Source organism: Gopherus flavomarginatus, chromosome 1, assembly GCF_025201925.1.
Source record: "Gopherus flavomarginatus isolate rGopFla2 chromosome 1, rGopFla2.mat.asm, whole genome shotgun sequence".
In the NCBI taxonomy this organism is placed as follows: domain Eukaryota; kingdom Metazoa; phylum Chordata; order Testudines; family Testudinidae; genus Gopherus; species Gopherus flavomarginatus.
In genome coordinates this window covers 143,643,085-143,657,514 of record NC_066617.1, presented here as the reverse complement: position 1 = coordinate 143,657,514, position 14,430 = coordinate 143,643,085, and the positions used below count along the sequence as shown (strand labels likewise).

The following is a 14,430-nucleotide window of genomic DNA, read 5'->3' as shown; positions in this document are numbered from 1 at the left end:
CTTTTCTCTTGGATTTTCTACTCCAACCTTAACTCAGCGTGAATGAAATTCATCCCTGAGCAGAAGCCTAGACACCATGTAAGTCTCCCTTAAGATCTATTTTGAGTGCTTAAGTGGGATTGCAGTGGTGCATAAATCTCACGACAGCCCTCTTGACCAGGATGAATTTCCCCCTGTGACAATTGGCGTGTTGGACCAAATTCAGTCAGTGGAATTCCATCTGCTGGGCTGGCAGTTCTAGGTGATACTGAGCACCTGTGCTGGAGTCAATGAGCACTAGAGGTGCTCAGCATGTCTTGGGGCCTGGCCCATAGATTGTATTTAGGCTGTAAGCTCTTCAGAGTAGGGACTTTGAGCCAAATACTGCTCTTGATTGCACTGGTTTAAATCCACTGATTTCAACTGTTTGACACTGGTGTAGCAGAAAGCCTGATCCAAAGCCCACTGAAAATCAATGGAAGGGCTTACACTGAGTTCAATGGGCTTTGGGTCATGCTCAGAGAGAAGAATTTGGCCCAGTGCCTTCACACTTGCACACACTTTGCACAATGTTAGTGCTGTATAAATAAAAATTACAAAATGTAATAATAATTAATCAATATGTTTTTAAAAAATCCAAGTACTGGGTCTCTATCTTGTAGTTTCAATTCCACTCAGATGACACTTTTGTTATCATTAGGTCAACAGCAGGTTATCACTGCCAGGGTCATTATAAGAGCTCAGAAAAATGTACATTCTTAAAAATGACAGCAAAATTAGACAATGAGAGCAGCAGGTCATTAAAATAAATGTTTGATTTATTTTATTCAAAAGGTAACTTCACAAATAAGATGGACAATAAAATCTAGGACCCCGCAATGGAAAAATAACACTAAGGAATAAGCCTGGAAGAGTGAAGAATCTTCCAGGCCTTGGAATATCAATATGCATCTGTGATATTCCCCTCTGGTGTTATCTGGACCGGTGATCTGCTAGGCCACTCCAATCCTTGACTCTGGGAACCAGCCTTACCCTGCTCTGCTATGAGAACCCTCACTCCTGGGCTGTTCACACACAGCCTCTGGCATGTAAGCTGCTCCCAGCTACTTGCAATCGAATGACACTAGCCAGTATCTCCAGTCCCAGATGCAACCCTGGGAACCTCTTTCTTGCAGTGTCCAGTTATGCCCTCTGGACGCTGCAAGCTTATATGAGTTCATCAATTTAACAAAGAAATTGATCTGTACTAGTCTTGTTCTCCCAAGGGCAGCCTCTGACACACTTCAAACAAAACACACTGCTTCAGGTAGAATAAACAAACAGATTTATTAGCTATAAAGATAGATTTTAAGGGATTATAAATCAAAGCACAAGAACTCAGATTTGGTCAAATGAAATAAAAGCAAAACCCATTCTAAGCTGATCTTAACACATTCGATGTCCTTACAAACTTAGATGCTTCTCACCACAGGCTGGCTGGTTACTTTTCAGTCAGGCTCTCCCCTTTGATCAGCGTTTCATTCGCTTGGTGGTGGTGGTGTCTGTAGATGTAGGTGGAAGAGAGAGCTTGGCAAAAAGTCTCACCCGGTTATCATGTCCTTTCTTTCCTCTTGGCTTTGCCCCCCGCCCCCAGAGTCAGGTGAGCATTACCTCATCGCAGTCCCAAACTGACCAAAGGAAGGGGATGACTCCCTGGAGGGTCTAATAGATTCTTTTGTTGCTGTCTAAGTCAGTGTCCATTGTTTCCGTGAGGCTGGGCTGGGTTTGTCCCATCCTTGCCCTGACGAGGTGTGAACTGTCTCTCTGTTCTTGGAGAGTTTTTGCATGGGCTTGTTTTAAGCCATGAGGATACATTTTCAGCCTCAAAACTATATACATGAAATTATAACCTATAATCTTACTATACCATCACTGTAACAATTACTATAACATCACTATAACAACCATACTGGGTGCATCATGAGCCTTCCGAAGACACCCAACATGACAAGCTTTGCATTTGGTGCCACAAAATTATTTTATAAAGAAGAACATGGGGAGAGTGAGGGTGTTCCCCCAAGGTACAGAGTGTCACAGCATCACAAATTATTTCCTCACAAAACTATTCATAGGAGCAATACATGTTTAGGGTTATTCATAATAAGGGTATTGGCTGAAGTATGTTAAAATGTGTTTCCCCTAGTTTACGTTAAGTGCAAACTATGAGGGGACTCACAGGGGTTTATTTCCTATGGAGATCCAAGGGGATCTATTCCAGAGCCTATTACTTTGTTGTTGTGGCTGATTGGCTAATGGTCTAGGCCTCAATCCTGTTGCTGTCACTGATTGGCTGGTAGTGCTGGCCTAAACACAGGTTGCAGATTGTGACTGGTCGATAGTCCTGGCCCAGACACTAGTGGCTGATGATGACTGATTGCTGGTCCAGGCCTAAACATTGGCTGTTGCAGGTGATTGGTGATTGGTCCAAGTCCAAACACTAGTGGCTGATGATGACAGACTGCTGGTCCAGGCCTAAACATTGGCTGTTGCAGGTGATTGGTTATTGGTCCAGGTCCAAACGCTAGTAGTTGATGATGACTGACTGCTGGTCCAGGCCTAAACATTGGCTGTTGCAGGTGATTGGCTATTGGTTCAGGCCCAAACACTAGCAGTTGCTGGTGACTGGCCATTGATTCAGGCCAATCATGTGATGACTTCACATGACTGGCTTCTGTGGCAACCCTTTGCAGAGGCATTAGGTGACAATATTCTGGTGGAATAAGACTGAAACTCGGAATCTGATTGCTACTTGCCGGCCAGATCTGTAAACTGGCTGTGGATCCCTGGTGGGAGAGGTGAAATATGAATTAAAAAAATATTTGGAGGTTAACAACTAAACCTAATGACTTTAGAATCACTCAAGTATTTAATGGGTAGGGTTCACAATAGGAAATTTCTTTATAAACCTACAACATGGATCAGTGACCTTTGGCACACAGCCCACCAGGTAAGCACCCTGGCAGGCCGGGCCAGTTTGTTTACCTGCTGCATCCACAGGTTTGGTTGATTGTGGCTCCCATTGGCTGCGGTTTGATGCTCCAGGCCAGTGGGGGCTGCAGGAAGTGGTGTGGGCCAAGAGATGTGCTGACCAGTGGGAGCCGTGGTTGGCGGAACCTGTGGATGTGGCAGGTAAACAAACTGGCCTGGCCCACCAGGGGCTTACCCTGGCGGGCTGCATGCCAAAGGTTGCCGATTCCTGACCTACAAGCAACTGCAAAATTTTAACAAATGTATGTCAGGCTCATGAGCATTTCACATGTAACACAGACCCAGCATGTCCAAAGGAACCATAAACACATTGGGCACTGCCCACAAGTTATAGCCCAGCCATGGAACCATGTCACTCAGAACCAAGGAGAATTCAGGGGAGACCCATGGAATGTTAATGGCCTTATGAACTCATCAGTCACTGATTGCTGTAGCTCAGCCACTGAAATTGGCCTTTCCGAACCAGGAAAGATTTCAAGGGCTTCAGAGGAGATCCATGAAATATCACAGTGGTGCACTCTGCACACCTCATCTGTACATGACTCTGGATAACTTCTGGATCAAATCTTTTCCTCCCAAAGATCTACTAACCTGAAGGATAAGCTGGAGTTCAAAAGAAAAGAACATTATCCATGGGGTGAGGTGCCAAGGCCAGTAGTCTTCTACATTTTGAAGGTTGACAAATGTTCTCCAACAATAGTTGTAAGCTGAGAAAATAGAAATATCCTGGCACATAAATTAAAAGATACATCAAGAGGCTGTGTGCAACTCCCTGCTCTATGAGAGGTCAAAATGGTTCAAGAAAGATTAAGTTGTTATGTAACTGCTATTAAGACAGAGCATTTTTTTCCTTTTTATTTATTGAGGAAGTTTTAACAGTTTTACACATCCTTGCCATGTAAATATCAGAGACAAAATAATAGGCATTGTAACAGTGAGCTTTTGTTTAGAGAAACATTATACAGTACTCGAATAGCCAGATTTCTTTATTGAACAGAATGCTACTATATTAGAGAGTGAGCAACTTTACAGCACATAAACTATGTGCAGCGCCGGTGCTATCATTTAGGCGAACTAGGTGGTTGCCTAGGGCGCCAAGATTTGGGGGCGTCAAAAAGCGGTGCCTCTAAAAAAAATTTTAAAGCCATTTCAGCAGCTGCTGCGCTGGGAGGGAGAGGGAATCTGAGCCACCACTAGCAGCCCAGATGTTCCCCTGGGTCAGTACGCCGCCGGCAGCCCAGGGGTTCCACCGCGCAGTCGCTACTTCGCTTCTCCTGCCTCCCAGGCTTGTGGCGCCAATCAGCTGTTTGGCACTGCAAGCTTGGGAGGAGAATTAGAGCGGGGGTGGGGAGCTCAGGGAGGATGCGGAGCAGAGGTGAGCTGGGGTGGGGAGGTACCACATGGCTCCCCGGGGCAGGGGAGCTGCCACGGGGGGGGTGCCTCAGGGCGAGGGGGGATGGGGAGCTGCTGCAGGGCTGGGGGGGCGCAAGGTGGAAGTTTCACCTAGGGCGCGAAACTTCCTTGCACCGGCCCTGACCATGTGGCTAACAAACTGGGCACATCTGTTCAATGTTCATATTCTAAAAAATTGGACAAGTGCACTGGGGGGTTATGCAGGTGAATGTACTTTGCCAGACTATTGGAAAGCTACAGTTTAGAGCTGAGATAAATGTTGATATTGATAAAAGATGCTGAACTGATGGCACTTGAGAATGAAATTTGCAATTTATCCTCAGAACAGGAACAGAACGGGCCACAGTGAGTGTGAAGGTGTGCCTCTCACACCCTCCCCACCAGTGTGATTTACCAGGAGACCACGAATAATAGTGAAAGAAGTTCAGTCTCCATGTTGCAGTTAGCCTGTGCCCTCTCAGCTGAGCCTAACAAAGGGGACAATTAATGTTCAATGCAGGGCTGGTCTCTGTGTTAAAAATGACTTTTGGTCACTACACACCAGTGTCCCTATTTAAATCAATGACATAGAAATGAAAAGCTCCATAGCCCAGTCCTCCAAATCTATTGATTCTTCCACCTTCTTTGAAACCAAATGAATGGTTACCTGAGAGGTCCATGACTTTAATGGTGACTCCATTCATCACCAGGTCACGCAGGCCTAGATGGTTGCTTCTGTTTTCATGCCTAAAGAGCCATGGGGGGGAGGGATAGCTCAGGGGTTTGAGCATTGGCCTACTAAACCCAGGGTTGTGAGTTCAATCCCTGAGGGGGCCATTAAGGGAACGGGGGTAAAAATCTGGGGATTGGTCCTGCTTGGAGCAGGGGGTTGGACTAGATGACCTCCTGAGGTCCCTTCCAACCCTAATAGTCTATGATTCTATGATACATACATTTCTAGGTTCACTTTGGGGTGTGTCTTCAGGAACTCTACCACAGATCGGGAGCATTTCCAGCAAGGACTCCAGGAGAGGAACCAGGTGATAGAACAGTGGGTGAAAGGATTGAAAGATCTTTCCTTGAAGGCATTTTCCAGGAAGTTGATTTCAGCATGCTGGGTGCTGGTATTTCGGCACCAATTTCTCCATATCTTGGAGCTGTTGCCCCATTTAATTTCATAGAGCAGATAAGTCACCCTGGGAAGCGCACTCGGGTCATAAACGTCCTTGAACTCCTTTGGTTGTATCTTCCACCTGAAACATGAGCAAGTCACTGTGACAATGTAATGTCCACCAATGGCACTTTCACTAGCCTTGTTCCACATAGCTAAATCCTGGGGCCAAAGAGAGAGAGACGCAGACCCATGGAGACATAGCCGGAGGGACAATGGGAGTGGGGGAGGGAGATTTGAAATAAATGTGAATAAGGAGTCCTCCATCCCCCTCCAGAACCCTTGATGGAACTGGTCAGGTTTCGGGATATAGAATGGTCATTCTCACCTCTGGATAGTGCAGTCAGTCAAGTGACCTATTAGAAAAGATAATTAGAAAATCATCTATCTTCTGGCAGCAGAAATACAGAGGAAGACAGGAAGAACCAAAATACCGCAACTCTGCCTTTTTGTGATCACATAAATCAATTGCATAAATCTCATAACCACCTGGTCCTAACAGATGACCCACATTCAATGCTGCTGAATGGGATGTAATTCTGACACGCCACCTGTTATACTCCTTAGGGATGGGAAAATCTTTCTGAACCCCATTTCCAGTGATCTGTTTAATCCTGCATGTTAAGCCTCTAGTGAAGCATCAAATCCTCTTTATTACCCAAGATACCGTTAGGCCCAGATACTTAAAGGTATTCAGGCATCTCATTCCAATGAAAATCAGTGGAAGTGAGACGGTCACTGTCAAGGTCCAACTTTCCTCGGTAAACATGTCTAGTTCCCTGAAAATCTAAAAGGGTGACCGTTAGGCCATTTACCTATGCCAAAGATAGCCTGCTTCACAATACTTATGCTAACTTGCTTAAGCTAATCATACAGGGTACAGGTCTGTAGGTTCCTTGCATTACAGTCAAATATAATAAAGTAATCTATTACAAAATACAATAACTCAGACAAGCATACCAGCAAATAAAGGCAGAATAATAATAAAGCAAGTCAGCAGTCTCGACCTATGGGCTACAATTGAAATCAGTGAAAATACTTCACTTGACTTCAAAGGACTTCGGATCAGGCCCCATGAACAGACACAGGACTGGGGATTTTGCAGCAATATAGATATTTAGTTACACTGGGGCAAGTTTTTTTGAGCCCATACAGACAGACACAAACACATATGCATAGACACATACAAAAATCGAAACTGTCTGAGGAAAGATGGGCCCAATGGGATGTACTAATTACAAAAACTGTTGCTTTAACTTTCATAAAACAAGTATGTGTATCTACTATAACTTGTAATCTAGACTGCCTCAGCTCTGCTGTATTCTCTCACCTTTTTCTTTGTAAGATATACCTGTTTAGTATCTATGTAAGAAAATCATTTACTGTCAGTGATTTTGTTGGTCTTTACTGAAAAGATAGTAACTAAAAACACTATAGATGTATAAACACACACAGTGCGATAAACAGACTGGATTTATCTACCAAATATACATATCTTATATACATAAATCCACAACAGCCATACAGAGGCACATACATGTGTACACTCATACATTCATATAGCCATGAAGACACACAAATGCACATTTATACTGTATGGATATAGTCCCACAAATGCACACTTTTATATGTATATATTTCAAATGTGTACACACACATACGCACTAATGCTGAATCTTTACCTCTGCTCCAGCCAGAAGCCATGGTTTTCCCTAACTACAGCATCCAGTGCTGTCGAGGTTTAGTAGTGTACTGTTCTCCCTTTCAGTTTGTATTCGTGATGACAGAAACTTGGGAGATTACAGAAACCAGTAGCATGCAGCCACCAACAACTGATTATTCAGCTCGACGTTAGGCTCTGAGTGATGTGGGGCATAAACCTCAACACTGATGCAAAATTGTTCTTAATAAAACTATTTTAATGTATTTTTATAACATTAGGTTGTTACAAACTTAGCTGCACCTTTACTGTAAGTACTTTGATACACACAGGGCTTGGAGAATAATAGCTTCTCTGTTGCTATTTCAGTTGTTTGTTTTATTAAATGAAGTGTTTAGGCTAATTAAAAAAACTCCTAGGCTATTTCTGCTTTGTCTCAGTAAGACACAGACACAAACAGTGGAAAGGGGACATCTTCCCCCTCCCCCCTCTTAAGGAATGTGAAGAAATTATTTTTCTGGGCTGAGCCAGGAGCATCTTCTTTTAACCCTTCTCCCTTTCTTGAACAAAACATCGGTTTTAAGTTCACACAAGGAATTTCAGCAGTATTCCTATCAAAAACTGATTCCATGGTTAAACACTCTGAAGTCTTCATGTCATTAAGAATCTGTGTGACTAACACAGTAGAAGTCACGTCCCTGAATGGGCATCAAGAGAGACAGTTATTAAGTTGTGGCCCCTCCCTTTCTCATTTCTCTAGACTATAAAATGTAGTAATTTTGGAAATACATGTACTTGTTGTTCATCAACTTGAAACAGCCCTTTCAGCTCTCAGTGACAAATTGGAGTTACCACAGGCACCCAGAGATATGGCAGAAATGAAAGGGAGATGGGCAATATTTAGAGCAGGGGAAGAAATACATCCTTTGCCGCAACACTCGCATTGCTCCCTGCGTGGTAAGGCAGTGTAGGACCAGAACTGCCCTTGAAATTCTCCCTCACCCCCTAGAACACACAGAGAGGAGGCACCATGGAGGGCACTTGTGTAGAGAGCACCCTGCAGAGGGCACATGTCAGTTGGCCCAGACAACTGGGCAGAGACTTTGTCATCTATAATTGGGACAGGGATCCTCCAGCAGCCTCTAGGAAGGTTTCTTTGTGTGACAGAAGGATATTCGTGGGAAGGAGAAGAGAAAGACTTTACTTGAAACTGGGGTTTGTTTTTTCAGGCACAGCCTTGTTTCCTTTGACACTCTTCTTTGCGGATAATGTAGGATGACAATGAGTATGGGAGCAATATATAAGAGAAAACCCAGTTCCTTGTCCCTGACGTTAGCACAGTCACTGGTCGCTGATTCCTGGTCACTGGGCTACCAGAGGGAAATATTTCAGAACCATGCTTAGAGAAACACCTTTCCCAACAGCCCCACCTGGGTCTGAGTGATCTGTTTCCATGGCTGATCTACAATACAGTCTGTGCCTGATAAGTTCATGACATTGTTGAACATTTCATGGAGTCTCTCCTCTAAATTGTCCCCGTGTTCTGAGTGACTCAGTTCAGCGGCAGAGCTAGAACAAACAGACACTGTCCGTTGGAGGTACATATGAATAGTGTGGTTAACTGCTGAAAATATATAAGCAACACCTACAGTACCAACATAGTTTTCGTGTGCAGTTTCTGTGTAGTTAGGAAAATGTAACAGGGAGATGCTATGTACATTATTGATAGAAACTGTCAATGCCCCACTGTGGAAGGGAGGGCAGGATGACAGTAACTCTCTCTCTCTCTCTTTCTCCATCTCTAGTATTTGTAGATTTCTTAAGAAGCGATACTTAGGCCCCTGCTCTTGAAGCTGACCATTGCATCAGTTATCACCATCTCTCTCACCATCCTATTTTTGGGGAAAATTAATGGGAAATCATAATGAGGATTCATTATTATTATGCTGGTGACCATAGCACCTAGTTGTCTCAGATATGCTATCGGACCCCATTGTGCTAGGTATTGAATTCATGGGCCCCCATCAACACAGGACCTGAGCACCTCTCATGCGTTAATGCGTTTATTCCCACAGCCTGCTGTGATGCAAGAGGCAGAGATTTTGGGGGGATTTCCCAACACTGCAGATTTAACTGCCCTAGGATATATCACAGCAAATCTCGCCAACTTCTGCTTCACGTTGTAAGGTGCGTTTGACCTTACCTCCTCTAACATAAACACATAGCAACATATATATGAGAGAACAACATATATATGACAGATGTTTATCATGTTACTTCATACACTACTGGAAGACGCTCAGTCTGCAGTGATGAATGTGGGAGCAGAACCTATATAAAATAGAATGTAGGGGAGTATTATTCCTGTTTTACAGATGTGGAAAATAAGATATACGGAGTTTTAAGTACTTGCCCAAGGCCACTCAGTGAATCAGTGGCAAAGCCAGGGATACAACTCATATCTACTGACTCCCAGTTCTACACTTCAATATGTGGGGAAATAAGTGTGGCATTATCTGGAATTCTCAGTTTTTCTGAACAAGTGGCTGGCTCTTGGTACAGACAACTCTGGTCTCCTTGGCTGATGACTTGTTCTTGGTAATGAACAAAGATCAACGGTGACATTCAGGCCCCACTGAACTCAACTGGAGTGCAAGTGTCGATCCAGGCTGATTTTCTTCATTCTCTCAGCTGCCTTTGATACCATGGATCACAAGGTCTGTGAGTCCCAAGTGGAGTGACTCCAATCTTTTGTCTCTAAGACAGCACAGGTTTGTGTTGGTTGCCTCTGCTCTCTAGAAGCTCTCTGTGGGCCACCACCAGGCTCCATCTTGTCATTCCTTCTGTCCAGCATGAGGCTGTGAAAAGAGACGTGAAATAGTTTGGATGATGACACCATTCGTATGTGTCTGGAACTCAACATGACATTTCTTTTTAATCAGACCAGTAGGTCTCTTGTTTCTCTCAGTGCTTAGGTGAGACTGGGGTCTGGATAGGCCCAGCTGGCTAAGGCTCAGCCCTGAGAAGACAGAAGTGATGCTGGGAACTGGGGTAAATATTAAGAGAAAACAGTTGAATCTGTCCCGTTGGTGGAGAAGAATTGCTTGTGTTTTCTGTAAGTAAGGTGTTTATTTGGGGGTTCTGTTGAATACTCACCTTATTTTGGAAAATCAAGTAGCAGTTATAACCTAAAATCTTTTTTTCATTCACATCTGGTTAGAAGGCTGTGACCTTTTCTCTCATATGTTGTCTTCCCCAGAGAGATTCAGGGCTTTGTCACCTCCCAGCTGGAATACTGCAATTAGCTCTGTTTGAAGACCACATGGAAACCTCAGCTGGCACCTGTGTGCAGAGTGCAGCTGGCTTCATGTGGTGTCCTGCAGGGGACACATGACTCCCAAGCTCTGTGATCCGCACTGGCTTCTGATCGGGGTGACTCTATGTTTTTTGTCAAAACTGTGGGACCGGCAGGGCTCCCGCTGAAATGCCGCAGAAGGCAGCCAGACTGCCGCCCTCACAGCCGCCGGCAGGCCGCCCCCCGCGACTTGCCATCCCAGACACACGCTTGCTGCGCTGAAGCCGCCCCTGCTTCTGATTCACTGAAAATGGCTACTTTGACCTATAGCACTCTACATGATTTGGGTCCTGGCTGCCTCAAAGACTATCTTTCTGCATAGGTGCTGGAACTAAGTTGCTGGGGGGCTGCTACACCCCCCTGTCTTGAAATACTAATAACAACCCAAATACATGGTTTTCTCCTTCAGCACCCCCACTATAAAAATTGTTCCAGCACCACTGTCTCTCTGATCATGAATGGGAGAGTGGCCAGTTCATAGGTTGCACCGGTAAATAATGTATGACATGCTGACACCTCCCAGCCCAGTTGTCTCTTTCCCTGCACCAGTCCCCCATGTCTAAAAGGCCTCTTCACCTCTAATCCCATAGTTCCTCTTGCTTTTATCTAATTTCTAGCTAATTTCTATGTCCTTCTTCCCTCCCTCATGTGCTGGAGCAATTTGCAAGATGTGGTTTAGTTAGTTTAGAGATGGATTTTGTTAGCACTTTTTATTAATTGAAATAGGTAAATGAGAAAAGTTGTGCTTGTGGCACCATAACATTTCTGGAATTTGTTCATCAGTTAGGGACATTTAATAAGAATACACCTGATCTCAACCCTGAGGAAAAAGCTCTCTATGACACTTGGTTTTGGTCATCAAGAGCACATTTCATCCCCAGGAATTCAACCTATCACATTTCTCAGAGGGTCCCTTTCTGGGTGCTCCAATACTGGGCAGCACATCCATAAATGGCCTGTGAAATTGAGCTGCTTGCTGTAGTAAAATGAGACAAGTACTGTACATTTCTCTTGACTCTTTCATCCCAAAAGATCCTAACTTGTGTAATGCACGTATAGGAACCCTGAGATAGAGCTATAAATAGGGCCGTATCAAATTCACAGCCATTAAAAACACATCACGGACCGTGAAATCTGGCATCCCCCTGTAAAATCTGGTCTTTTGTGTGTTTTTACCATATACTATACAGATTTCACAGGGGAGACCAGCGTTTCTCAAATTGGGGGTCCTAACCCAAAAGGGAGATGCAGGGGGGTCACAAGGTTATTTTAGGGCAGGGGGATAGCGGGATTGCCACTCTAGCTTCTGAGCTGCCTTCAGAGCTGGGTGGCCAGAGAGCAGCTGTTCTTGGCCAGGCACCCAGCTCTGAAGGCAGCGCCCCACCAGCAGCAGCACAGAAGTAAGGGTGGCAATACCATATCATGCCATCCTTACTTCTGCGCTGCTACCTTCAGAGCTGGGTGGCTGGAGAATGGCAGCTGCTGAGTTATGGCCCAGCTTTGCAGGTAGCAGTGCAGAAGTAAGGGTGGCAATATCACATTATGCTATCCTTACTTCTGCACTGCTCCTGGTGGTGGCTCTGCCCTCAGAGCTGGGATTCTGGACAGCAGCCGCTGCTCTCCAGTTGCCCAGCTCTGAAGACAGCACCAACGTCAGCAGCAATGCAGAAGTAATGGCAGCAGTACTGCAACCCCCACTACAATAACCTTTGTGACTCCACACACACACACACACACACACACACACACACACACACACACACACACACACACACACACACACACACACCTCCTTTTTTGGGACAGGAGGGACCCCTATAATTACAGCACTATGAATTTTTAGATTTAAATTGCTAAAATCATGAAAGTTATGATTTTTAAAATCCTATGACTGCAAAATTGACCAAAATGAGCCATGAATTTTGTAGGGCCCTAGCAGATGGTGCTTGTCTGGACAGTTTACAGTGGACGTAAGTATCACTCTTGGAAGGCTGATGGGAATCCCACAAGATAAGTCTGCACTCTGTAAGCCTGGGAATCAGAAATCCCTGTTGTGCCACTGTCACTCACTGAGAGTGTGGGTAACTCACCACTCTGTAACTCAGTTTCCCTATCTGTATAGTGAGAGTAATGACACTTGCCTTTGTAAATCACCATGTCATATGCAGATGACATGTATGCACAAGCATGTAGGGATAAAATTAGAAAAACCACGGCACAAAAAGAGATTAAACTACCTAGAGACATAAAGGGTAACAAGACAACAGTCTACAAACACATCAGAAGCAAGAGGAAGACCAAGGACAAGGTAGGACCATTACTCAGTGTGTGTGTGTGGGGGGAACAATAACAAAAAATGTGGAAATGACAGAAATGCTAAATGAATTTTTTGTTTCAATTTTCACCGGAAAGTTTAGTAGCAATTGGACATCTAAATTAATGAATTACAATGACAATGAGGTAGAATCGGAGGCTAAAATAGGAAAAGAACAAGTTAAAACTACTTAGACAAGTTAGATGTCTTTATGGAGCTGACTGAGGAGATATCTGAGCCATTAGCAATTATCCTTGAAAAGTCATGAAAGACGGGAGAGATTCTAGAGGACTGGAAAAGGGCAAATATAATGCCAATCTATAAAAAGGGAAATAAGGACAACCTGGGGAATTACAGACCAGTCAGTTTAACTTCAGTACCCTGAAAGATAATGGAGCAAATAATTAAGCAGTCAATTTGCAATCACCTATAAGATAATAAGATGATAAGTAACAGTCAGCATGGATTTCTCAAGAACAAATCATGTCAAACCAACCTAATAGACTCATAGACTCATAGACTCCAGGACTGGAAGGGACCTCGAGAGGTCATCGAGTCCAGTCCCCTGCCCTCATGGCAGGACCAAATATTGTCTAGACCATCCCTAATAGACATTTATCTAACCTACTCTTAAATATCTCCAGAGATGGAAATTCCACAACTTCCCTAGGCAATCTATTCCAGTGTTTAATTACCCTGACAGTTAGGTACTTTTTCCTAATATCCAACCTAAATCTCCCTTGCTGCAGTTTAAGCCCATTGCTTCTTGTTCTATCATTGGAGGCTAAGGTGAACAAGTTTTCTCCCTCCTCCTGATGACACCCTTTTAGATACCTGAAAACTGCTATCATGTCCCCTCTCAGTCTTCTCTTTTCCAAACTAAACAAACCCAATTCCTTCAGCCTTCCTTCATAGGTCATGTTCTCAAGACCTTTAATCATTCTTGTTGCTCTTCTCTGGACCCTCTCCAATTACTCCACATCTTTCTTGAAATGCGGTGCCCAGAACTGGACACAATACTCCAGCTGAAGCCTGACCAGTGCAGAGTAAAGCGGAAGAATGACTTCTCGTGTCTTGTTTACAACACACCTGTTAATGCATCCCAGAATCATGTTTGCTTTTTTTGCAACAGTATCACACTGTTGACTCATATTAAGCTTGTGGTCTACTATAACCCCTAGATCTCTTTCTGCCATAGTCCTTCCTAGACAGTATCTTCCCATTTTGTATGGGTGAAACTGATCGTTCCTTCCTAAGTGGAGCACTTTGCATTTATCTTTATTGAACTTCATCCTGTTTACCTCAGACCATTTCTCCAATTTGTCCAGATCATTTTGAATTTTGACCCTGTCCTCCAAAGCAGTTGCAATCCCTCCCAGTTTGGTATCGTCCGCAAACTTAATAAGCGTACTTTCTATGCCAACATCTAAATCGTTGATGAAGATATTGAACAGAACCAGTCCCAAAACAGACCCCTGCGGAACCCCACTTGTTATACCTTTCCAGCAGGATTGGGAGCCATTAACAACTAC

General features: G+C 44.1%; 1 protein-coding gene and 1 long non-coding RNA gene across 2 annotated transcripts; both read right to left on the bottom strand.

Moving 5' to 3' along the window:
* Window positions 1-2,553: 2,553 nt before the first annotated feature.
* On the bottom strand, window positions 2,554-5,158 carry LOC127047292 (uncharacterized). The gene is made up of 3 exons (XR_007773380.1): window positions 5,066-5,158; window positions 3,598-3,713; window positions 2,554-2,801 (listed from the first exon to the last, which is right to left on the bottom strand). It is a non-coding gene; the product is annotated as an uncharacterized LOC127047292 (long non-coding RNA).
* A 180-nt stretch (window positions 5,159-5,338) lies between these two features.
* LOC127042962 (C->U-editing enzyme APOBEC-1-like) lies at window positions 5,339-7,324 on the bottom strand. Its single transcript, XM_050936549.1, has 3 exons — window positions 7,252-7,324; window positions 5,898-5,925; window positions 5,339-5,651 (listed from the first exon to the last, which is right to left on the bottom strand). The coding sequence occupies exons 1-3, from the start codon at window positions 7,271-7,273 to the stop codon at window positions 5,339-5,341; spliced, it is 363 nt and encodes a 120-aa protein (XP_050792506.1). The 5' UTR covers window positions 7,274-7,324.
* Window positions 7,325-14,430: the final 7,106 nt, after the last annotated feature.